The sequence below is a fragment of the Quercus lobata genome, chromosome 3, assembly GCF_001633185.2.
Source record: "Quercus lobata isolate SW786 chromosome 3, ValleyOak3.0 Primary Assembly, whole genome shotgun sequence".
Taxonomy (NCBI): domain Eukaryota; kingdom Viridiplantae; phylum Streptophyta; class Magnoliopsida; order Fagales; family Fagaceae; genus Quercus; species Quercus lobata.
The window spans coordinates 20278232-20305473 of record NC_044906.1 but is presented as its reverse complement, the minus strand read 5'-3'; the positions used below and the strand labels follow the sequence as shown (position 1 = coordinate 20305473).

Here is a 27242-nt window from a genome sequence, read left to right as displayed (position 1 = left end):
ATTTTTTCTAATCCAAGTAAGCACAAATCCCAAACAGACATACAGACTAACTGGCATGAAGGAAATAGGAACCAGTCTAGATAATTTGCTACGTTTAAAGGTGCATAAGTTTATCACCTGTTCCGAGTGGATAAAATGTGCTCCATTTCCAATTAGGCAACCCCATTTACATTTCTAACACTAGTAAGATAACAATACAAGGTTTGATCTAATTTCAGTGAAGTTCATATGGCACAAGGATGAAGCTCAAATAATGCAACATCCCCTCAACTATCTAAACACTATAACAAGTTAATCAATGGATCAAATCCTGTATTTTACCATCACATTTCCACACATGTACGCTTCAAAATTTATGTTGATTTAAACCTTGTCAGTCTCGCTTCAAGGATTTTGTAATGAATGCTCGCGTAATTACTATTGCAAGGTATGCCAAGACTGTGATGGCCATACCACCAAGCAAAACAAGATTGTCATAGGCACCATTCTGGACTGTGTAGACCCGGAGCCCAATTGCATTCCAGTTGCTCTCCGTCCAAACAGGGTCCACCATTCCCATTGGGTCAGAGGAATTTGGGGGCAAGACAATCCAAGCTTCAGAATCAAACTTTAACCTTGTTGAATATGCTGGAACATACCTGTAACGATAGACCATATGCCTTAAAACTTGAAGAAAATAATTCTTCCAGAGTCTTTAGCAACACATAATTGTGTTAAACATGGATCTATAATGTACATCATTTATCAAATCATCAAGTTGAGCCATTGACAAAACAGAAAGCTTCAATCAAGGCATGCTGCCCACTACACTGGCTATGAGGACAATAAAGCCCAGAGAGCATTTTAGGCCGGCAGAATGTGTTTATGATGTCATCAAGAGATGACAAAATTTCAGTTTGATCTAGGAGACCCAATTAGCTAAATCTACAGATGATTTGCATCTTAAGGTAATTAAAGTAACAATTATCATTGATCGTCCAAATTCACTAGATAAGATTGAAAATATAATCGGAGGCATAGAGACAGCTATGAATTGACATATTGCACTAAAGTTATGTCCAGCACAGTCTTGATTTAAGGTACCATCAGGTTTTCTGTTTCAACATAAACAGATCAGCTAAAGAGAAGAATGTAAGGGCACTCACATCAGTCAATGTATAATAGGATAAGGGGTAAATTTTGCAAATCCAACGCCAAAAATCACCCACATCAGTTAAGCTAGAGTTCTGTAAATCTAGATTGTTGTTACAATAACCGTGTAAATATACACGGTTACTGTTCACATCAAATCTATTTTTTGATACTTTCTGTACTCATATATATATATATATATATATAGAGAGAGAGAGAGAGAGAGAGAGAGAATAAAATAATATTTTAATGAAATGTAGTGTAAAATAGATGATTTTGATGTAAATGTTTTTGAAAAGTGGTTATGTAAAAAAGAAACAGTAGGTTCTTATGCTAAAATAAACAGAAATATTTGCACGAAATGATGTGAATGCTCTAATAAGGCTACTGCCAATGAGCTGGGCCAATCCAAGATTTGTCATGTTCAAGCTTGGCTTGTTAAAAAATAGATGAGCTCATTTCAAATTCATCTCAAGATTTAAAACTTGAACATGGTTCAACATAGGGTTTGATGAGCTAATGAGCTACTTGACGAACCCAAATTTTTTTAAAAATCAGGCATGATAACCACTTAAACATAAAAAAGCATCACCATAATAACTGAAAAGGTCAAAGACCACTGTCATAGCATGCCTAAATGTCAACTTTGAAAAATCAGAAGGCCTCTTTAAAGCCAAAGTTTGACCAAACAAACCAGAAAAAGAAGGTAGAACACTACTACTGAGAATGAGAACTCAAAAAAGTTAAAAAGAACATTTATTTATTTATTTTTTTTTTAAGTAACAAACTCACACACACATAGGGGAGAGGGGATGGGGTTTTAACTTGTAACACAAAAGCACACCACAAACTCCTCTCAAAATTCATGGTAAATTATTATTATTATTATTATTATTATTATTTTATAAATAAAAAAAACTATATAAGGTTATTTGGTAACAACAGGATATTCAATAGATAAAGGATTATTATACAAAAGATACAAAGTGAAAAATATGAATTGAGCACCTTTTTTTTCTATAAGAAAGAGAGATGCTCAATTTTTACCTTTTTTCTGACAAGTAAATCAATTCTTAACCATATCAACCTTTCAAAATTCAAGTAAAGAAATAAATATTAGCCACCAATTTGAACAAAATTTAGAAGATGTCTTCTTCTATTGTTTATAGACTAACCACTATATACCAAAACTAAGTGAGGAATTTATAGGCAATATCCATAATAGTTTATTCCATTAACGATGATCTTGTGTGTGTATGTGTCTTAATATCAACCTTGTTAATGAGCTAAACGAACTAGTTCACATCTCTAATTAATATTAAGCTTGTTAATTAACATTCTTGTCTACCAAGCATTACCGAATGCTAGTAGCACCATTTTGGTGAAGAAGGGTTACCTTACCCAGCTACCCATATAAGGGTCATTTCCTTGTCTTGACTTTGGGTCACTTTGTTTGAGTATTTACACTAACCACTCGATGCTCCCATTATTTATGTGTGAATCTCATCCCTATAGGGTCATGAGCCTTGGTAGGTTATTAGAATGGACCTAAATTTTAATCAATCATACTTATGCAGGCTCTGCAACATCCATTATAAATTAATATTTACATGCAAGTGAGATACCTGGTTGTGGAGATAACACACACTCCCTTTCCTTCTGTTTCAGCTCTCACACAAACCTCACCATTGTTGCAACCTTTTGAACAAGTAGAGCTAGAATTCTCCCTGGGAATAGATGTTCTGTCAGCCAAAAAATTCCACAAGAATCTGGAGACATCATCTACATATCCAAGATAAGGTGTGGAGGAAGGCTCATCAGGGATAACACCAACATAATGGCTTGGACAGGTATTAGTGGGTGATATATAGTTCTTCACCAGATTGCAAGAAAGACCCGGATCACAGCCCAATAGGCAACCCATAAGTTCTTCAACGAGTGAGACATTTACATTGATAGCAGTTAAAGCTGAACTGCTTAAAGTATTATTGTCACTTGCTAGTATGTAAAGGGTACGGGCAACAAGGGAAGCTGCAGCCACTACTGCTGAAGAGTTTATATTCACTGCACCAAAAACACAAACGAGAAATAACTAGAGATCTGGTATAGCAGTGTAACACAGATTAATTAATCATGGAATACAGAAGCATTCAAGGGAAGAAAAAAAAAAAAAACCAACTTACATGTATCATCAAGGTGGCTATGGTAGAACTTGTTGCTGAAGACACTATTAAAATCTTCCAAAACAACCCCGGAAGTATGAGAATTCTGTTAATGAAAAGGGCAAGGGGGTGGAGGAAGCAGCCAAACCATTAGAGTTACATGAAACTAACTATTTGTTACAACTTTTTTCATAAGTAATAAAATTCTATTAAAAAAAAGAAAAGAAAAGAGAACGCAGCCCTAGTACAAGGGAAGTGCACAATAGACATGTAGAAAGATTTCTTTCCTTATAAATAAATAAATAAAAACCCTCAGATACACTGATCTTTCTCTTTCTCATCATTAGTTCATTACTATATATAAATTCTTCACTCTTCCTAATTTGTGTCCAGAATTTTTTTTTTTTCCCATTTACAAAAAGAAGAAAAATTTTGGAGAGACCTCTGAACAGAACCATTAAAAGAAAGATAAATTATAAAGAAAATTTGATTTAGGTGAAACTACCAATCGAATTCCTTAATTTTTGAAGTCTCCTAAGTTAAAAGAGTTTGTTGTATTCAAGAAAATGAAAATTCCCTTAGAGATGTGTGACATTCTACATCTCCATTTATAAAACAAGAAGTTTCTCTGCAGATGAAGACAATTTCAAAACCTGATCCACATATTAAAATCTAAGGGGTGTTGTGCATGAACTGAATGATGCATTGTATTTGAAGCATTTATTATATGCATTATTTTGGAAGAACAGTCCAACCAAAATATTGTACAAAACTCACATGCCTTTTTTCCCCATAAAATATGATATAATGGTGACTATGATCAAGTTTCATTGTCGCTTCTATTAATGTCACCATCACCCTTATCATCATCAACATAGAAATTAATTAAACAAACCATTAACGACAAAATCAAGGAACCAGATGGCAACGCTGAAAATAAATTCTTTGTTGATATAATGTGAGGTCTTTGTTTCCAAAAAAATCAAAACAGAGACTCTATACCATATATGTGCTTGTATCCCCACCCCCACAACCCAAAAAGAGAGAGAGAGAAAAAGAAAAACAGTAAAGCTGTGGATGGAAAAAGAAAAACAAGGATTTCAAGTGTACTGTCCAAAACCTTTTGCAGGAATGTCATCAATGACGATGGAGGTATTCCGGGATTTGAAGCATTTGCTACTGAGCAGATTATGTGTTCAGATTTCAGTGAATCTTGCGCTTGCTCTAGGGCATCCAATGTCTCATTTGTGGCAGATGAAGCCTACAAGAATCACCAAGGCTGATCTTGGAATCAAAGAAATAATGTAACTTGCATGTATAATATGTACAATATGCGGGAGAGCAGGCAAAGGAATCCCTGTAGCTTGGTTGCTGCTTGGTTGCTAAACTTCATTGTATTTTAAAGGCCCCTGAATGTGAAAAATCCTTATTCCCCCATATTTCAAAGGGAGCCATCAAGTAATTTGGACTCAGTTATCCTAAATATAGAAATATTCATGAAAATTCTCAAGAAAAATTAGGAGCATCAAAATGAAAGTGCAAAACAATAAGATGGTCCCAGATGTGGGCTTCCAAACCAATGCCCAGTTTAACGAGTGAAATTATTTTTTCTACAAATATCAGAATTGTTTATTGAAAGTTTTGCATATATCTAGAACATCTAAGAACCCTCCAAAATAAGCATTTCAAAGACAATATCCAACCAAAGCATGACCACAGAAACAAGAAGTTCAACCATGAAGGAAGCTCCACTTTTACAATCACGTGGGAGTTCCTCTCAACATCCAAGAACCCCCCCCCCCAAAAAAAAGCATTTCAAAGACAATATCCAACCAAAGCAAGACCACAGAAACAAGAAGTTCAACTATGAAGGAAGCTCCACCTTTACAAACATATGGGTGTTCCTCTCACGCCATATGCATCACTTTTTTTTTTTAGTAAAGCAGACTAGCATCCCAAATAGTGGTGTTTCAAATTCATCTCAAACCTGATATTCACCTTCAAACCTAACCTTAATTGTTACTCCAATGACTAGTTTCAAGGTTTTTGCCAATGTCATTCTACCATAATGGATATCAAAAACCCCACACACATGCTACCATTTGTACCATAAAAAAGCATTGGGGCTAGAGCATGTATTAACAAAGAGTACTCTTACCAATTTTACCAAAATTAACAATTTTCCCATCCTTCTGCAATATTAGTAAATTGACAGATACATTATTGGCGGACATCAACAGACCTGATTAGTAATCTCAAATAACTAGAAAACATTATTGTGCACAACCTTCACCTTAGTCCTGACATCCCAACTGAACTGCAACTGCACCACTGCCACAACATCACCACTTCCCCATAAAAATGCCTGGCAAACCGACTGCTAACCTAACCTTGGGACGAATAATTAAAAGTCAACACTATACCCACCACTGCCACAACCCCCATTACCTCTACCGTAAACTACACCTATTCAACATACTTCCATATAAAAATGACCAACTGTGCATGATATGTTGGCATTGATATTTGTGAATGTACATAATAAGAACTTCTAGTATCCAAATGAACTATGCATAAGGGAAGTCACATAAAACTTGTTATATTAAGTATCCGTTTGGGAACAGCTTATCTAGCTTTTTGTTGAAAACTTTTTGCTTAAAGTGTGCTAAAGTATACTTGTACCTTGAAAAAATTTGAAAAAGTGAGAAAAAGAGGAAAAAATAGAGGTTTTAAAAAGCTGTACATAAAAACTAAAAACTAAAAGCTAAAAGCTGAAGTTGATGCCAAATTGGCTCTAAACTCACGAAATAAATGAGTTCAAGTTTCTTACCCCTGTTTTATGAGCATAAAACTTGTTAACACCTTGATTGAAGCCCTTCCCAATAGATCCAATTTCCATGACCTGTGATAACATAATCCAATGATCCAAAAGTCAGCCTCTAATCCAGATGAATCACTGGTCATCCCATTATCTATTTTAATACAAAACTAAAATATACATTACACAGCAGTTCTTTTTGAGTCTTTTGGCTGAATACTGTAGAAAACCAAGTTTATTTGTGATATAGGTCCTGTTTAAACTTATTTGGGAAAATGAGGAGAGAAACGAATTTCGACAACACCATTGCCAAAATTCTGAGAGAAAGTAAGAGAGAGGAGAGAGAAATGATGTGATGGAAGTGGGAGAGAGAAAAAAGAAATTTCGGCAATGGTATTGCCGAAATATGTGCTCAAAAAAACCTAGCTGACCTACTTGAAATTGGGGACTGACCTGAGTGAAATTAAAAAAAAAAAAATTGTGGCAATTGAATTGCGATTGTGGCAAGAGTAATGCTACCGCCACAAACTATTTTATAATATTTTTACAAACTGTTGTTATGGCCAACTTCTTACTAGTTCTTATCAGGGTCCACCAATAACATTACTTTTTTATTTATCAATAATCACTCATCACATCAGCAGTTTGTAAAAGTTTTTGTAAAAAAAAATTGTATCTCTATCATTTTGCTTAAAGTAGATGATTACCAATTTTTTTTTTTTTTTTTTTTGTAATCATGCAAAATGATAGAGATAATTTTTTTTTTTTTTTACAAAAACTTTCACAAACTGCTGATGTAGTGAGTGATTATTGATAAATAAAAAAATAATGTTATTGGTGGGTCTTGATGAGAACTAGTAAGAAGTTGGCCTAACAACAATTTGTAAAAATATTATAAAATAATTTGTGACGGTAGCATTACTCTTGTCACAATCGACAATTCAATTGCCACAATTCTTTTTTTTTTTTTTTTTTAATTTCGGTCAGGTCAGTCCCCAAGGGTTTTTTTGGGCACATATTTCGGCAATACCATTGCCGGAATTTCTTTTTTCTCTCTCCCACTTCCATCACATCATTTCCCTTTCCTCTCTCTTACTTTTTTCTCAGAATTTCAGCAATGGTGTTGCCGAAATTCGCTTCTCTCCTCAATTTCCCAAATAAGTTTAAACAATATCCATATCACAAATAAACTTGGTTTTCTACAATATTCAGCCAAAAGACTCGTTCTTTTTTGTCTTGTACTTTTTTTCTATTCTTTTTTTATTCTCTTTAGGGAGAGGGGTTTCTTGAGCATGACACTTTAAAATGTAAACATTTCAATTTATGTCTTCATTTTATCAATTAATGATTATATTTATAGATGATCTGATGATGAATGTGATTATAAGAGAATATTTCTTCTAAAAGAAAGAGGGAAACATATAATAGTAAAATAAAAATTTATTTTTTGTTTAAAGCTGAATATAATAATAAGAGTTGTAGCATTTCCGATTCCAATCTTCTTGTGTAAATGAAAGCAAATGAAACATAATTTTTTATTATTTATTTATTGTTCATTACAAAAGGACCTCAGTATGGGGTGGGGTTCCACCTGGTTCCACATCCAAGGCAGCAAGCATAATCTGGGGAACAGCACTGGGACAAAAGCAATGAGTCTCTTACAATTTGTAGCGGGAAGGGTGACAAAGACTGGGTGGACCATGGGGCCATTGAGGCTGTTCCAATGGGGTGCAACCAGCTGGTTGGTGAGGATCTATTGAGCCCACTGGTAAATAAATGGGTCATCGTGCCCTATGAAGACCCTTAGGAGTTTAGTCCATAAGCCACCTCAAATTTGGGTGACATGAGGTTGAGAGGGGAGACAACCTAGGAAGTGTTGGAGTAGGTTTTGCAGAGAACAAGGTGGATCAGCCAGTTTATGGAGTCACTATGGATGATTTTGTGAAGATACCATCAGTTTGTTCTCCCAAATTAGGAAACACACAAGAACACACTCAAATGTAAGCAGCAAAAAACCATGAAGTGGACCTAAGGGAGTCAGAGAATTGCAAAATCTTGTATTTATAGTTAACTACGACAAAGGAGGAGAGTGCCACAGTAAATAGTAGGGAATATAGTAGGGCACGGTAGCTGCTGTCACCATCATGCAGCTACAAAATTATCTTGTGAATGTTTGTGGACTGAATAATGAAGAAAAAGGTTTTGAAATTCATAATTTTTTACAGAGTTGGTAAGCAGATATTATCTACCTTTAGGCTTTAGAAAACAAAGGCAGGGTCTATGAATAGAAGTGTCATAAGGATCATTTGGGGAACACTTTTGCAGACTAGAATACTATGAGAAGAAGTAAAAATACTATGTGATAGATAACAAAATTCCCAGATTACATTTTAAGAAGCCAAATTTACTAAGAGAAGAAGAATACCATCTCAATTAATGAATTATTCAGACCACTAACAGCATCTGACTGCAGATCAAGCTCATGTAAAAATCTCCGGCTACCAAGGTAACCCCAGGCCTCTCCGGTAAAAACTATAAAAACAAGCTGCAACCACATTAAGCAATTATCAGAAAATGAAGCAGCTTTTTAGTTTTTAGGCACGCCAGCAGTAAAGAAAGTCACAGAAAAGCATTCTGAAGATAAACCATCACCACAAAAATTATAATATACCTATGCTTAACATAATCAATCAAATTATAGTTACCACACCATTCACAATGTGTTCCATGAGCCAAGCATTCCAACAAACAATTTCTAGTTGAATCTTCTTATATTTGAGTTATTAAATGCGGCCTCTCAAATAGTAGAGTTTGACCGTTGGTCACTTTATTTATACAACAGACTTGACATAAGGAAATTTACTTTTTAAGTATTTCCAAAAAAAAATCCACCATTTGCTTTTAAAATGGGACTATATAAAAAATTTTATGGGTCCATTGGGCTAAGAGAGTAGGCCAGCAATGGATAATCAAAAAAGGCCACAACTGACTATGATATTGCTGCTCTGATAGGCAAAGAACTCTTCAGTTAGGCATACAAGATTCCTTTTTTATTGATTAGATGGAGGGGAGGGGGGGGGGGGGGGGGGGGCAGAAGCAGAGTGGGTTCACCAGAGGGACCCTTTGAGGCATTTTCAGGAGATTCAAACTAATGTAAATGGATGGATTCAAGACAACATGTTTCCAATTTGAACAAAAACATGTCCACATTGACACAATCATTGGCGCTATGAGACCGAGAGCTAATATCAGCTGCATAAAAGGTAATGTCTAAGACAGTTCTCCAAGGTGAGAGATATTTGGAGGGAAAGGACTGGGACTTTTGATGCTGCTGAGCTAGCTCAGGATAAAGCCTAAACTTGTGTCCCTAGGATCTTTGTTTGACCAAAAGACTGCTTTACATAAACCATTTTATCTTTATATCTTTTGAACTTTTTTTTTATAAGTATCTATATATCTTTTGAACTTTAGATTGTATAGTTTGCAACTTCAAGGTGACCTCCCATATGCTTCTAATCTCCCAAATCCACAAATCTACTCTCTGTAGCATCTCTTTTTCCCCATCTCATTAGAGCCAATCACCCCTGTTTTTAGGGTCTACCCATCCCCGCTCACACTATTCACCTCATCCTCAGGCACCCTCTCACTTCCCCTTCCAATCCACCCCCTTTCTTGGGCTCTACGTCCCTATACACCACCCATCCACTCACTTCCTCTCCCCGGCCTTTTTATTCCTCTTCCTCTCCGTCATTATGGACAGAAGTGTTGTCCCCCCCCATGCCTCTGCTGGAGAAAATTATTTTTGATGCAACAATTAAGGAAGGTAAAATATGTTTAGCAGCTGTCTAGAGGAATCATCAGCCTGAAGTTCACTTTATTTGGTCTGAAAAACAAATTGAGGTTGATCCACTAGTTCCAGAAGATTCTGATGTGTTCAAGGCATTAGCTAAAGCACTCAAAGCTGGTTTTGACAGATTTCTCTTGGAGGGTGATGCTTGCAATGCAATACAATCAATATTAAGTCCAACTCGCCAACTCCATTGGTCCAATGAAACTATGGCTATGGAAATTTTAGATCTTCTATCCTCTCTTTTTTGGAGCACCTTCACGTTCTTAGAGAGGCAATGTACTAAATGTACTAGCCCACTCCCTTGATCAGTGGTTTTTTAACTTTGATCTAGAGGGATCTAATCCTATGCCCCTTATTCCCAGTTCTGTGTTATGCTGTGAGAGGGCTGATGAGGAGGGATCCTCCCATTTTTCTTCAATAAAAATTTCAGCATATTAATTAAAAAATTTCAGCATATATATAAATAAATAATTAATTAAAAATAAAAAATAAATAAAAAGTTGCATGAAAGATTGAAATTGTGGTTGGCAAAATTTTAAAATAAAAAATAAAATAAAAATTTTGAATAATTCTATCCAATAGAGTAAGACTTACCTATTTCCCTCTTTTTTTTTATAAGTCCCGCATGCACCCAATGGGCATGGAACCTATCACCTTGCTCTTACAACGGAAAGTGGCACCATTGGAGCTAGAGCACATTGTGGGCAGCACAAGGCCATGTAAAACGATATGAAACCAAGCAAAAGATGAACATAATACCAACTTCTAGAAAGGTAAATTAAGCAAGAACATGTTTTGTTCTCTTCAAAGGCTGATATAATTTCTAAAAATGTCAGCTTCTAATATAGAGTACATCCTAATATCACTTCTTTACTGGAGCTTGACTAAAACTGAACTTGGCTGGTTCTACACAACCCTGTGCTTGGCCCTGTATGGCTAGCCTCAATTTATATGTACAATCTCATTCTCCTTATTATTATGTATATTGCTCTTACTCGTTCTCAGGCAGCCAAGTGCCAAGTACACAGGTTTGAATCTTGAAAACATCCAATTCACACAAAAACTGCAGAAGGGTAGGACCATATCCAAGCCACCTCTTCCAAGACCCCACTTAGGTGTGACCAGTATTGGGTAATGTTGCTGGTGAGTTGAGAGGAAAAAAAGGGATGATCTAGGAGCTGGATTTTCTATTTTTAGCCCCAGTCAATAAATCACTTAAATATACTACAAGAAATTTACCAATAACAATAATAAAATCCCAAACCAAAGTTTCAGACAAAAAATAAGGAATATGCAAATTAGAAGACAATCATTGTATTCTAAATTACAAACAATAATCTATATAGGAATAAAAACAGAAAAATCTACAAGCAGAATAAAGGTCTCCCCCGAAACGAAAAAGGATAAATAACTTTACATATAAGGAACCAAACACAAAAAAATTTTAAAAATGAATAAGAAGAAAACTTTAGCAGGAATGGATCAGCTGCTCCAATGTTCAGAGGCAGATCCAGGATTTTCCATATGAAGGGGAAATCAATGATTATTATATTAATCCTAATTTTGTACAAACTACATGCAATTTAACTACACCACAAATTATCATAAAATCAACTTTTTATATGAATGAAAAGCACAAATATATATATATATATATACACACACACATAAACTTAAATACTTAAAAATATCAAACAGAAAAGTAATAACCCTCCTTAATGATTACTTATCAAAAATAAAAAACCTCCTTAATAACCGTCCATGTTTTGAATGAACCTTTTAAATGTAGTAATACTATAAATTAAGCAAAATGAAATATAACATGGACGGCTCCCAGTAGCAACACTTATTGCCCAGCTGAGGGCAAAAAGCTCACAAAGGCAACAAGCAACACTCACATGATATATCTCTACAAAGACTATCATGCACATTAGAACCTGGCCTAAATTTTGTTTTACAATTTTTTCCAAGGCAAAAACACAAGCCAATGGAAATAAACCAAACTAGAGTTGGTTCCCACAGATGTAATTTGATGCTGAGAAAAACTAGGAAAGTCCCAAAAACCAGGAAGGTCAATGAACTAAAAGGAAAGTTAGCAACAATGTATGAAAACATACTCATCTTCCACACCTGTTTTGTAAGGTCGTCTAAACCATCTACACGTGAAAGTGCATCAACTGCTGCCAGCAATGAAATCAGTCCCTAAAAGTGATCCAAACACAATTATATGCATTGATATATGGAAGAATAAGCGTACCAAATTCTAAACTAAATTTCAAACATTGGGATACAAATAAAATAAAATAAAAATTGAACTCACAGATATAGGGGAATCTGCACCAAGGCTTTTGTCACGGAAAAATGAAGCAGAATCCATGGATGCAACCGTCAGTATTACAGGTTTAGATTGTTCAGAGGAAACATTAATTGGAGGAAGGGATGACCAAACACTGCCCTTCACAATTGAGAAACAAATTATTACAATTTAAGGTAAGATAAACAGTCCAGAAAATGGGGAAAAATGAAAAAGAACAACATTGCAATCCACTCAATTTTAGTTGTATATATTCTTTTGCCTTCTCTTTTTTTTTTGTTAACCAAGGTAAGTATACAAGAATAACAAATATTAGCTCATGTATAGCACCTGAATTTGTACAAGACCAGACTCTTCTTTAAACATTACACAAAATAATCCACTTCTCTAAATTACCCTGTATTCAACTCTCAGAATTAATATTAACTAGAAAGGAGTTTTTTGTCTTTTTATTTATTTATTTATTTTGATAAGATAATATCTCATTAAAAATAAAAAGACTACATCATTATATATGGTAAGTGTAGAAGAGAAACACCTAAAAAACAAAAAATCTTTTTAGTTAGTTTTAATTAAGCTTTTTTATTGGTAAGTTACATAATGCACCTAGTGAGTTTTGAACCCACGACCTCACCCTCTACAACAGGTGGAAATATCATCCGAGCTAGTGACAGTAGCCATATGGAATTCACAATTGCTATTGATCTTGGAAATAATTCCTTCACCAATTTGCAAAATACCAAAATAATAAATATTGTGAAGTTCCAAGAAATTTTGAAAGACAAAGGAAATAATATTATGGTGTTTCAAGATGATCAAGTTCAAAGAAAAGATATCTAAGACAAGCTCTTTTAAATTTACTTTTAATTTAAGTTCCCATAGGAATTTACTTGTTGCTGTATAAAGCCTTGTACGTGCAAGATGAGTGGTGGAGAAAGTGATTTGAGTTATCTTATGGTATAAGCTTTTTGAGATTCCCTGAAAGAGTGAGTAGTCCTATACTAAAACAACCTTCCGAAAAAGAAAATGTTCCACTACCAACTTAGGCATAACCCATAAAACTCTAGACAAAGAAAACACTGGCAACCATAATGCCTACAAACAACACAATGAAGAAAAATATAGTTCATTGTCTCCCCACTCATTTTGCACAAACAGCATAGCACACTATAATCTGGTTGTGCTTTCTTATTCCACTGTTAGAATTTTACCCTATGCCACAGTTCTAAACAAAGAAAACCAACTTTGCAGGAACTTTGAATGGAACAACAAGGAAAAATCAACCCATAAACCCCTTGAGAAAGCTCAAAAGTAAGATCTTAAATCAAAGTTCTGGCCTTTTGACAATGACCATCCCAGCATAGTTATCCCCATTATGAAATTTATCCACAACTTCAAGCTCTCAATCATGAATGAGACTGGAACCAAGGCTTTTGATGGAATGATTGCCACCAAATAAGAAAAAGCATTTACCAGCAAGAAACCAAGGATCACCATCCATAATTACTTTCAGAATATCATTACATGTATAAGAAGAAGAAAAAATACAGATTCTCAACTTCATTGAATTCACTGTCTCTAAATTAGCTCTTCATAAAATGGGACAGGATGCTAGATGTCAGAACAATGACCAAGAACACAATCAAGCAAGATAAGGCTTATCTCCCTGAATGATATAAGAAGGTGACTTAACTCTTTATGATCCTTGGCCAAATATTGGGGAAGGGCAATCTCAGCTTGTGCCACAAAACAGGCCAGACCAGTTTATCCTACTGCTAGGAGAAGAAATGTTCAAAGCTACTCCAATCCTTAAAAGCTATATGTAGTGAACTAATCAACCAATTCACTCACAATCTCTTCTATCAAAAAAGCAAATAACCCACAGATCAAAATCAGTTTACTGCAGAATCTCCACAATCTATCAATACCATTAACATGTTGCTGAGAATCAATATGATACTGAGATAACATCATCTACATCAATTACATGAAAACATCCTACTGTGCTTCTGTGGTGGTTAAAGGAATAGACGCTCTAATAGAAACCATATATTACCACTATGATAGTTACACTACAAAACAACTTTAAAATTGTACACCAACTTCCTCACAAATTGAGTTGTTAAATAGCATTATCAAAACATAAAACCTCACCTGTATCCACCTAATGGAAGGCAAGCCCCTTCTTTTAAACAAGATTCTGAATCATGTGTCCCAGCTTTTGTTGTCTAATCCAAGCCAAGTGTATTACAGGTCAATAATAAGTCAATCAAATGAGTTTGCAAACCGTTATTTATTATTATCACTAAACCTCCAAAATTATTACCATTTAAAGAATAAGAATTAGATACCTGCATCACCAGATCAAACTCAGCCACATCAGCAGTAAAAGCTTTCATGCTCTTCTCATTGTTGGTAGCTGCCTGCATTAACAAATGACAGCATACAACATAAATTCAGATCAACACTATAATCTCATCCTGCCCACAAAAAGGAAAAACAATTTTTAAGTAAACAAAAATCTCATTAATATATCAAACATTGCTACCCTAGTTCACGGAATGTATACAAGAGTAAAACCCAAGAGTACAAACTAAAATAAAATAAAATTATGTAGAAAAATTATTTAAAAGAAAACCAAAAAAAAATACATGACTATAATCCATGAAATTTGGAATGGCTTAAAAAAATGCACATTATAAGGTAAATTGTTTAGAAACATCTTGTTACTTGTAAGTAGTTAGTTGTTACTGATGCATCAAGTGCCAACACATTCTAAGAAAAACATCCTCCCAAGCAGGCAAATCAGTTCTTTAGAGAGAGAGAGAGAGAGAGAGAGAGAGAGAGAGAGAGGACAAAGAAGAATCAATTTATGGGTAGACCAAGAGCCATAAATAGAATTTTCTTTTTTTATTGATAAGTAATAAGATTTATTGATATGAAAAAAGGGACACCCTAGTACACAGGAAGTGTAAAGGGGGTCAACAAATCAAGTACAAAAATTTAAATCAAGAAAAGAAGAAAATGAATGGTTTTGCAAAGCAGACAACCAATCCACTAAGGTTCTCAAGTTATGGATTTCTCATTATCTTCAAAGCACCTACTATTTCTTTCTCTCCAAAGACACCACATTAAACAATGGGGAACAATTGTCCATATATGACCATTTCAATGATGACCAAACTGACCTTGCCAGTAAGCTAGGAGCCTCACAACTGACTTTGGCATTACCCAACTTACTCCAAATAAACTCAAAACCATAGACTACAAATCCATAGCAACCAGACAATGAAGGAAAAGATGGTCAACCGATTCACCCTTACACTTGTACATATAATACCATAAATAGAATTTTCTTATAAGTAATAAAATTTTATTTTAGTTTTTGATAAATAACGGAATTGTATTAAAAAGAAGCCCAGGTACACCGAGGGTGAACATGGAAAACAGTACATCAAACACATAAATTACAAAGATCAAGCATTTCTAAAAAAATTAGAACAAGGGAAAAGATTAAAGGAAGAACTCCACTCTAGCAAGGTATGAAGAAGAAGAGATTTAAGATCAGAAGAAACCACCTTCTGTATACAAGATAGTCACATAAGATAAGCCTAAATAGTAAATAATTACAAAAATATATTTCAGTCGAAATGAGAGGGAACCTATGAAATCTATAATCGAAATGATATCATTTGGACCCAATACATGAGACAATTCAAACAATGATCTAGCAAAAGACATCTTAAGTCTAACCATTGAGGTTTCACATCTTCAAATGTGCATTTAGACATGATATTTTATTAATAGAAAAGATAACATTATACTCATGATGACAAAAACAAAGTAACCTAAAAGAAATACAAGAGAATTATGCACAAGAGTGAAGTGATTCACAGAAATCTAAGAGGAAAATGCTACTTATAAGACCACACGCACGAGACCAATCAAATAGATTTCAAATCAGCAATGATTCCAATTGAGCCTTTGATCTTTCTATATCGTCAAAAATACGATTATTTCTCTCTGTCCACAACAACCACATCAAGCATGACGGGACATAAGTTCCAAATATCTAATATGTGCTTTCAGAACCAATTCCTCCATCCAAGAGATAATCTACCCTCCTTTGCAACACTCATTGAATCCCAAAGGCTCTAAAGACAACACACCATAAAGCATAAGCAACTTCACAATGGATCAACAAATGCTCCACCATCTCTCCATTACACCAACACTTGCAACACCAACCAGCTATAGAGAAACCTCTCTTGATAAGATTATTATAGTAATCTTCCCCCAAGCAACCATGCAAACAAAGAATGAGACCCTCCTTGGGGCCATAACACACCAACTACTCTTCAAAGGGGAAATAGTTAGCTTTAGGACCTCAATCCTCGAATCATAATAAAAGCATATATCAAAGCAATCGCTCCCTTTCAATCTCCATCTCATCCTATCGCCAACATCCCTATTAGGGGTTGTTAAATTACTGATTGTCCCAAAAACTTAAACTTTTTGGGATATGGTAAATTTAATCATTTAACCACACAATTCTAACACTCCTCCTCACGTGTGAGCCGAAACTACCTTTTAATAGGTGAAGCGCAACACATGGGAATTTAAATGGGAGGTAGAGTGGAGAAGACAAGGATCAAACTCCGGCTCTCATACTCTGATACGATGTTGTTTAAGGTGAAGGTGTTTAGGGTTTGATAAGTCAACTCTAACACAAAATATTATTTATATATAAAGAAGTACATGATATTACTGTTTTGCGCCTAGTACTCATAACAGGGGTAATTGTATAGGAGATCTAAAAGAGAATTCACTCACTCCAATTTGATTGAATAACCAAGACTAAATGAAGTTAAGCATTGAACAAGCATATGAGTCAAGGTGCAACTCCTTTAGAAAATGATTCCCACACCAAACATCATGCTAGGACCCATACATGGGTGCCATCCCCCGCCCTAAAACACACAAAGCAACAAAAAATTGTCCCAACTTGTCCTAATGCTCCACCATAGACTACACCCATGTGTCCCTCTAACTAAATTTTAAGTCCATGTCCAACCACCCCTTTCCTCCCCGTACTTAATAGCAATAACCCATCTCCATAAATGTGTGGTCTCATTCCCAAACCTCCATAACCATTTCCATAATCAGGTTGGATTAAAGCTTCCTATCAAATCCCCAAACCACCCGAAGCCTTATAAGAACAAACCGTATACCATGCCACCAAGGAGAACTTGAACTCCTCATCAAAGGCACTGCCCAAAAAGTTCATCTGTAATCTTTCCAACCTATTTGCGCAGCTTTTCCAAATTTCCCATAACAAACAATATAATCAAGACCTCAGGTTAACAAGTGTCTTAATTGAACAGATAAACCATACAAAAATATCTTGAAAGAGTACAGATTTCAAACAATATATTACCTCCTCCAGGGTCAAAGTGCTACTCTCAGAGAGTAAGAATACAGGAAAATTATAGGCGTTCAACATGATACCAGATCCCTGCAAATGCAGAAGTATGAAGCTTCAGCTTGTCAAACAGAAATTGAGAAAAGATATCCCATAGCCAAGTTATACTAATTTTCAGTTCAATCAAAATTCAAGAAGTTCATTGACAGTTTTATTTTCATAAGCCTATTTTTTTTTACTTTCAACTGACCTGATAACGCCTTAATCAATATGTCAATACATGCTAACCAATGCATCATTATCCTCTTTTTTTTTTTTTGGATAACCAATTCATCACTATCCATCAAAGAACTATGCTCCACATTCCTATAATGTAATGACCAATTAATTTAAGCTCTCAATTTGGTACTAATTACACTCACGTACCTATTGCTAATTCATAAATATATTTTCCAACAAGAGTTGGCTCATTATATAGCAGTGCAAATGAAAGCATAAGAAGAGGTTCGAATTTTTTTTTTTTTTTTTAAAGGCAACTGTAAAAGAAACTGAATCATTTTGACAAAATATTGTAAAAAAGTAATAAAATGTCATCAGACTACAAATTTCATGGCATACAATTGGGTTCCACTCATAGTTGGTGTTTTGGTAAGGAGCGAATTCAGCTTGTGGAAACTTGTGAGCAGGAGAGAATCCTACGAGTAAAAAAAATCCAGTGTCAGTAGCAACAAAAGCACTGTCCTTCAACCACTTGCTTTAAGAGTAAATAAAAGTATTTTACCTTTTAACTTATTTTGAATTTCAGTTCCTGATTCAACTATAACACCAGCAATATTGCTAGCAAAACTTGAATCATTCCATATTCTGAAAAATAAACAGATATCAAATATATAATTAAATTTCCAATGAATAACACTTGAATCCACAAACATTATCCTCAACAAATAAGTGATAATTCAAGAAAAAAGATGAGCCAAAAAAAAAGTTAGCATATTTTCAAATATAAAAAAAATTAAAAATTAAAAATAAATAAAATAATAAGTTTTGTTGCTTATGGTAAAAAGTGAGACCCAAAAAAAAAAAAAAAAAGCAAAAGCTTCCAGCCAAACAGATTAGCATTTGGTTAAATGCAGTATCAGGCTACTAACTGCATAATAGAACAAGCCCAGAACAATTGAATACAAGTAGAGCCATGACTTCCTTTGTATAAAACAATTACTGATGCATCCATAAGCAAAATAATAATGATTGGGCCACAACACCCCCAACAATACCAAATAAGTTGCGTATTAAATTTTAGTGGGTTTAAAAATACACGATTATATTCCCATTGCCTCTGGCTACAAAAGTCTATAGGATATTACAGAGCAATATTGCAAACCAACACACACAGACTTAAAATTTCTACGTAGGTTATTTTTAATGATTTTGATAATTTGATAGTTGGGGGAAGTGGGGATTTGAACTGTGGATGTTTCAAATATCCGAAACACCAAGAGATACCAATCAATAGAGCTACAAGGCTCTTGGCTCATTTTTAATGTTTATAATAGCACCATGCATACACAATGCTTTATATAATTTTTATCAATTTTTCTTGATAATTATTGGACAAGGTTGGTTCTTGGAATTATCAAGCATGACAGTATAATGTTTTTTTTTTTCTTTTTTTGTTTAATGCGTGTCCAGAGCTCTTCAAGAGCCTAACTATTCTCCGGGGTGTGTAGTCCCCCAAGCACTTGACATACGCACACAATATGTGTGCATCATCATAAAATGCTTTTCTTTTTCGATGACGAGGAACCTCTTCAAGGCAGGGCCACTTGGTGCACCTGCCCCTGTGGAGTAAACCCCAGAAACACGACCCTGCCCATAATAATCATCATACAATACTGAGTAAACCCCGGAAACACAACCCCACCCATAATAATCATCATACAATACATTTCAAATTTTGAATGGAAATTTAAGGGAAAAACATAAATGAGTACAATACACAATAAGCAGATAAAAGAAAAGGCGTGCCTGGTGATGAAACTTTGAAATTCATCCAATGACACCAAAATTGAAGAGGACTGAGACAACTGAGTAGCATTTTGATATCTTACAATCGGGGCCACGACCACTTGTCTTCCAGGATCTGAGAATTTAGAAAGCGAAGCAAGAATGCACCGATTTGATTTGAATGCAAAGAAAATAGAGGGTTCTGGGTTAGAAAGATTAAGTAGAACTTACTTGAACAACCAATTGGACCAGAAAGATTGAGCAATCGGACACAAGGATACCCATCAATGACCTTGTACATTGACATTTGAAGATCGGGAACTGACTCCATGGAGTTCGAATCACCTGAGGCTCCCCAAAATTCAAAACCAATAAAAATAGGTAATTTCAAAAGCATCGAACTGATGTAGAAGAAAAATAAGGGAGAGAACTGACCATCGGAGAAAGAGAGGCGGACATGAAAGTTGAAGAGCAAAAGAAGAAGAAAAAAAAGGAAGTTGCTGTTGGTGGCCATGGCGGATTCGCTACTTATGTTTCGATTAGGTATTGGAAGAATCCTTGTGGAAGCCCTAGACGACCATAGTAGAAGAGCAGCTTCAGCACTCTCTGTCTCTGTGGCCGTCGCTTCGAATTTGAAGGGAGTTTTTGGTTCACGCTGACCCGGCCATACCCACTGACTGTGAGAGTGACGGTACCTAATATAAATTCTAATCAAGAGAAATGAAAAAAATGAATTTGATCCTATCAAAAAAGAAAATTTTGGGAAACTTTTAGAATTTTATCGTAAGCATTACCATCAAGCGTGGTAAAAATATGTCATTTTAACTTACAAAAGTACGGGTACGTTTTTAAATTCGGGTTCAGGTACAAGGGTAGGTACGAGACTCGGTAATCAAATATATATATATATATATATATATACAATTAAAAACTTATTAAAAATATTTTTATTTATATTTTATATATTATTAAGCATACTTTTTTATATAATAATAATAATAAAATAAATAGATAATAATTAGAGGTGGCACTCACGTGTGGCTTCCCATTAAAAAAGAAAAAAAAGAAAAGAGGAGGGAAGATCTGGCTCTCACGTTTGGTCAGAAGGGCACAAAATGCAAAGAAGAGCCTTTCAAGTGTTGTTCTTATCAAAAAGAGAAACGGAAGTTATAGAACTCTTCCAAAAAATAAAAATAAAAAAGAACAGAACAACTCAGTACTCACTCAAGAAGATGAAGCAAAGAAGAACACGAAGAAGCAAAGATACGATTTCAGTTCACCGGAGATAGCGGCGTATCAATATCCAGTCTAGTCCAGTCCACCGGTATTTTTGGTTTAAGTTTTTTTTTTTCCTTACCGGCCGATTTCCTTTTTTAAGCCGAAACACACTGATATTCAGCCAATATGATCCGAAACGGCCCGGTTCGACATGCATCAGAGCCGAATCGGCGCAAGTCAACGCAAATCTAAAAAAAAAATTTTAAAAACTGGACGTAATTCGACGAGTAGGCAGCGGCATCCCTCGCACGTCGTCGCGTCAAGCCACATCGGACACAGTTGCGGCGGCCATTTTGCCGCATCTATGCATCCCAAATTTTAACACATCAAAAAGGCTATTTTATTATTTTAACACATCATTTTACAATTTACTGTACATCACATATTCTATCATTCAATTCTATACATTAAAATAATATATATAGAAATATTAAAATAACATTAAAAAAAAAAACCAACCACTGCCACTCCCACCCAGCTCACTGCCACCCCTACCACACCCCACCCCACCACAACCAACCAATGTCACAAACCCACCACCACATCCCACCATTGTTACAAACCATTACTACTAACCAAAATCAACCAACAAACAACAACCAAAATCAACCAACCATTATTACAAACATTGCCACAAGCACCAAGAGAAAGAGAGATCAGCGAGGTGGAGAGAGAAGAGGTCGACAACTCTAAACAAGGTGGCTCTAAGCGAGATCAACAGTTCCAGGCGAAATCGGAGGCTCCAAGCAAGATCAGCGGCTTCAGGCGAGACAACTCCAGGTGAGATCGGCAGCTCCAGGCAAGGCAGCTTCAAGTGAGATCATTGGCACGGCAGTGGCTCGAGGTCAACGGAGTAGATTGAGGATGAGAAAGGAAGAGAATGAGAGTGAAGAGGAAGAGACAAAGGCAGACAGAAGAGAGAGCTTCAAAGGTGTGAGAGGAGAGAGGAGACAGGGAAGAGTTGATTAAAAAAAAAGGAAGAAAACAAATTTCCCACATTTGTCTAGGCCCACTGCAAATAAAATAATAATAAAAGTTTTGCAATTCATGAATAGTACGCTTTCAAATTTGAGATTGCATTGTTCATCCATGCCAAATATTTTGGCATTTAAAACACCTGATAAGAGTGATTTTTTGGTGTTTGATGTGCCAAATGCCAAATATTTGGCATTTGACCCACCTAATGCTAGTGCTCTTACCTCATTTACCATTTTAACCATTTAAAGGAAATAAAGAGGATTGTATTCTCCAATAAAAAAATTATTGTATTTAAAAAAAAAATTTAAGGTAAATAGTAACTTACACTAGCCTCGCCTCTCCACGCATGTGCATGCGCATAGGGCTCTTTTTTTGGGTTTAATATCTTAATTTTCTATTCATCTCATTGTGGGCTATGCATGGAGATAAAAATTTAAAATATTTTCATAGTCGGGCTACACAAAGGCATCGAAAAAATTCTATCTACAAAATAAGGAATTCAAATGGCAGGTGGTGTTCAAACTTGAAGGAAATGGCTAATACATTGGGGGATTTTTATAGAGAGCTTTTCACTTCAATACCCTTAACTGGCCTAATGGTTCAATCAATTCCATCCAGCATATCATTACGGATGATGATGGTGGAAATCGTTAGTAAGCCACACAATACCCACGTGCTCGATGCGATACCTACGAAACAAAAACAAGAAAAAACCCTAGGAGAGTACCAGTGTGGTACCGGCCAAAGACCCTCCGAAGGTTAAGTTAGAAAACATTTCACAACTCTAGAGTGTCAAAACTGAGATGAATTATGTGTACCTTGGTTTGTGAGGGTCTTGCAGTTTTAGTAGTGTAGGGCCGACCTCCATTTCTTGCCTAGGTAGGCGTTTCCTTATAGGGAAGATCATCATTAATGGGCGTATATTAGGGAATCCTCCTCATGTTAGAATTCTATTCATATTGGGACTCTATGAGTTAGGGTTAACCGTGAAATGCAAGTTGTTTCCATTTAGGATTCCTTGGAGATTACTTAAACCAAGTGGATGCTACATGGCCTGTAGACCCGTCCACCTTGTGTTTGTGCACTTTGGTTCCGTCCACTATCAGCCTACTAATCCAAAGCCATCAGGTTTATTTAAATGGATCTGTCACCCGTAATTTTACCCTCTTTAGTTGCCCCCTTACTCTATAGGTCCGTGATCTCTGAGTGGACGAACCCATGGAGTGATGGTTCGATTTGTCTTCTGAGAAACATACCTAGCCTGACAAGCTGGCCTAGAGTCATTAATGTTGTAGGGACATGTGGCATTTACTTAGTAGTCCATCTCTTGGAATGAAGCGTCCCTTCGTCTTCCGTGTCGTTCCCTCTATATAAACCTGCCTCCTCCTCACTCATTTTCCACTTTCCTCAGAAATTTTACGATTAGAGCGCTACTATCACCGTTATTAGACAAACATACCGTTCACTGGTGTATCCGTTATCTACACCTTTTTACTACTCATCTCCAATTGGTAAGTAGCCTTCTCCTTCCGTTCAAATCTCTTGTCATCTTTTAGACTTTATAATGTCGTCATCTATTTTAGATCCATCAGTGTCTTAGGGTTTACCGTCACGTGTAGGTAACAGATGTCTAATGCGTCAAGTAACCAATCATTTTTCTGCGACGGGGCGGGCTACAATGAAGTGTTCTCGTCAAGTCAAAAAGACCTTGACACTTCAAGTGAAGAAAGAAATCCGTCCGCCACCTCTCCTTCCTCAAGGGATGAGGGTTTGAAGATGGATAGGCCAAAGGATGATTCTAGTGACAGTCTAGTCAATGCTGAGCCCCTAGTCCAATCCGTTATAGGTCCTGATGGACTTAGGGAGTTCATAATGCAACCCATATGGACGGTTAACAATTTTACTTCTACAATCAAAGAATCTCACTTCAAGACACTTAAGGAGAAGTACCAGATACCCGTCAACATACCCATGCATCTACCTTACATGTCGAAAAAGTGCTACTATGAGGGTGTCGGGGTCTATGAGCAGATGCTAAAGGTAGGGCTCAAGTTCCCCTTAAGTTCACTTCACTATCGCCTCCTTCAATACTTGGGGGTGGCCGTCACCCAAATCTCCCCAAACATTTAGAGGGTCTTCCTCAGCACGGAGGTCTTATATGGGGCCATGTCCAATGGAGCACAGAGGTTGACAGTAGAAGAATTCTTCAATTGTTACCATTCGGCTGAGATTGCTCAGTCAAAAGGCATGTATAGCTTTGTGCCCAGAAGCCCATTGTTGAGGCTCGTGTATGAAACCCCCGACTCTAACAGAAACTAGAAGAGTTGGTATTTTTTCTTGGAAGGTTACAAGTGGATATGTCGTCCTGGTGACCATGAATACATGCCCGTCGACACAACAAGGGGTATAATGCCCTCGTCCGATATACGTTCGTCTATATTCAAGCTTTTAATTGTTTATGCTAGACGTTACTCTAACCGTCTTCTTTCTCTTTCCTCTACAGTTCAGGACTGTCCACAAGCCTCATTGGAGTAGTAGAGTTTTTTGGAAAAAAATTTCAATAAAACTAAGCTAGAGGAGAGGATGTGGGCTAAATTAGTCACCTTAAACATCCTCTTTTGGTACTATGATGGACCAAAGTCCACAACAGCTACTCGTCGTTACGATCTTCAAATTCGTCAGCGTAAGCTTGTCACCTAATATGTTTTTTTTTTTTTTTTTTTTAACTCCTGACCTTCGTCCTTTTTGTGCAGAAATGGACGCTGCCAGGAGAAGGGTCTATATGCAAGCCACTTTAAAGAAGCAACAGGAGGGTTAGACCCCTAAGGGGACGAGCTCAACCAACCCGTCCACCAAAAGGAAACAGCCGAAGAAGTCTGACCGTCTTCCTAAGAAGCCCAAGACTCTCCTCGAGCCCGTTGTGGGGTTGAAGGCTGAAACCCAGAAGACGGTCACTCCTCTTGGCCATGGAAAGGGCAAGGGTTCTATGAAGAGCCCCTCCATCACTAAAAAACCACTTGTCCTCCTCCATGAGGATTCAAAGTATGCATTGGAGCAGCTCTCATCCATCATTACATCTGACGACTATGAGGACTTAAGCAACCATGCAACTGAAGCCATGGGGGAGACGAGGCTTTTTAACATTGCTCAGGTAATCATGTCTGTCCCCTTCCTATTACTCTTTCCTTCACCTTGCCTTGTTATACTAACCCATTTGTTTTCCAGGCAATGTTAATGATAAAGGGATTAATGGGTCGTTGCTTAAACCATGAGACGACACTAGACCGTATTAGGGCGAAGGTGAGCTTGACGAAGGATGAACTGAACAAGTTGAAGGCCTGGAAGACGGTCTAGGAGAAGAAGCTTGCTTTATCAGAGGAGGCCAGGGACGAGCTAGAGAAGCAGACGGAGCTATTAAAGCAGGTCCTGGAGGACAAGGAGAAAGAAATCTGTGACGCCAGGGACCAGCTCCATCAGAAAAAGGAAGAAGCAATATGTGAGTATCGTGATTCCAACGCCCTTCTAGCAGAGCTCGGAGGCTCCTTTGCTAAAGGCTTCGACGACGCCCTTCGTCAAGTCAAGGCTTCTTATCCTGACCTGGACGTATCTCATGTTAACATTGACACCCATGCCCAAACCTCAGTTCAACCCGTCCACTCCGAGAGCACGGACAAGTTGTTCGCTGATGATGCCCCTATAGACGACCTTGCTACTGAAAGCCAAGCTAAACCCATCATAGATAGCATCCGTCATTCTGATGACATTCAAGTGGAGGAGGAGAAAGAAGAAAACACCCCTGTCCAGCAGTAGTAATTTTTTTTTTTTTTTTTTTTTAATGTAAAGATTTTAAAGAACATTTAATGTTTAATTTAACCTTTGCCTTCTATAACTAAATTTCTTCCTTTATGGGCTTCAGCAATATTAGATTACTCATTCTGTATTATCCGTCTACTTTTATTCTTATGGATAGATCCGTTTAGTTTATGGCTATGTATGGATATAACCGTCTTTAGGATGAATCCGTCCTCTTATGGACTTGTAATGTCAATGCAACATGTTGTTGAACCCGTCCACTTCGTGGACTTTATAATTGTCATCCTCTCGAATGAACCCGTCCTCTTATGGACTTGTGCTTTCAATTCAACGCGTGGTTGAACCCGTCCACTTTATGGATAATTTTAATTCAACGCATTGTCATCGTCTTGTTGGATGGACCCGTCCCTTTGCTTTCAATTCAACACGTTGTTGAATCCGTCCATGTTATGGACTCAATTATACTCACCCTCATGTGATGGACCCGTCCACTAATGTATACTTTTGGACTTAATTATACTTCCCCTCGTGGGATGAATCCGTCCACTAATGTATACTTGTGAACTTAATTATACTAACTCACCCTTATGGGATAGACCCGTCCACTTATGGACTTAATTATATATTTGCCCACTTGTGGACTTGATAATTTCAAAGCATCCTTATAGGATGAACTCGTCCACTTGTGGATTTAATAACGAAAGTAGTTCAGTAGAGAAAATATAAACAACTTGTATCTGAATAACTCCTCTTATTTTTGGTAAACGCATGCATAAGTAAAAGATTATTCTTAACAAGGATAAAAAAAACTCGCCTTTTGGGCTTAAGAAGTAGTAAGCAAAAATATGACTAAAAGAAATAAACTAGAAATGAGGAGTGTCACTTCTTCGTGTCATCTTCTACTGGTAGTACTTTCGGAGATGCTCTATGTTCCATGAATGGTGTAACTTCTGTACGTCTAATGTCTTCAAGTGGTAGGTGTCTTTCCTCTGCCATAACGTGATTCTATAGGGTCCCTCCCAATTATGGCGGAACTTTTCTTGGGTAGGGTCTCTAGCTGCACCCATTACCTTCCTTAAGATGAGGTCTTCAACCTTGAAGTCTCGGTGTTTGACTCAGGAGTTGTAGTGCTTGGACATGAGGTCTTGGTATCGTGCGAGTCTCTTTTCAACTGTTGCCCTGAGTTCGTCTAGTAGATCCAGCTGTAAACGCATAGCTTCATGATTCCTCCCGTCATTATGATTATCCACTTTGTAGCTGGTGAGTCCGACCTCTGCTAGGATGATTGCCTCACTTCCATACGTTAATCGAAACGGTGTTTCCCTTGTAGGTGTCCTTGTTGTCGTCCTATATGCCTATAACATGCTTGGTAGTACTTCTGGCCATACACCCTTTGTCCCCTCGAGCCAAGTCTTGATGATTTTATGCAAGGATCGGTTCGTGACCTCCACTTGCCCATTGGCCTGTGGATG

General features: G+C 36.6%; 1 protein-coding gene across 1 annotated transcript; it reads right to left on the bottom strand.

The window, feature by feature from the left end:
* Positions 1 to 81: 81 nt before the first annotated feature.
* On the bottom strand, positions 82 to 20040 carry LOC115979906 (nicastrin). Its single transcript, XM_031101997.1, has 15 exons — positions 19933 to 20040; positions 19723 to 19837; positions 18479 to 18561; positions 18316 to 18392; positions 17713 to 17790; positions 14627 to 14698; positions 14430 to 14503; positions 12282 to 12411; positions 12092 to 12163; positions 8537 to 8656; positions 6124 to 6195; positions 4414 to 4554; positions 3315 to 3399; positions 2757 to 3195; positions 82 to 638 (listed from the first exon to the last, which is right to left on the bottom strand). Exons 1-15 carry the CDS (start codon positions 20030 to 20032, stop codon positions 374 to 376), a joined length of 1923 nt encoding a protein of 640 aa, XP_030957857.1. The 5' UTR covers positions 20033 to 20040; the 3' UTR covers positions 82 to 373.
* Positions 20041 to 27242: the final 7202 nt, after the last annotated feature.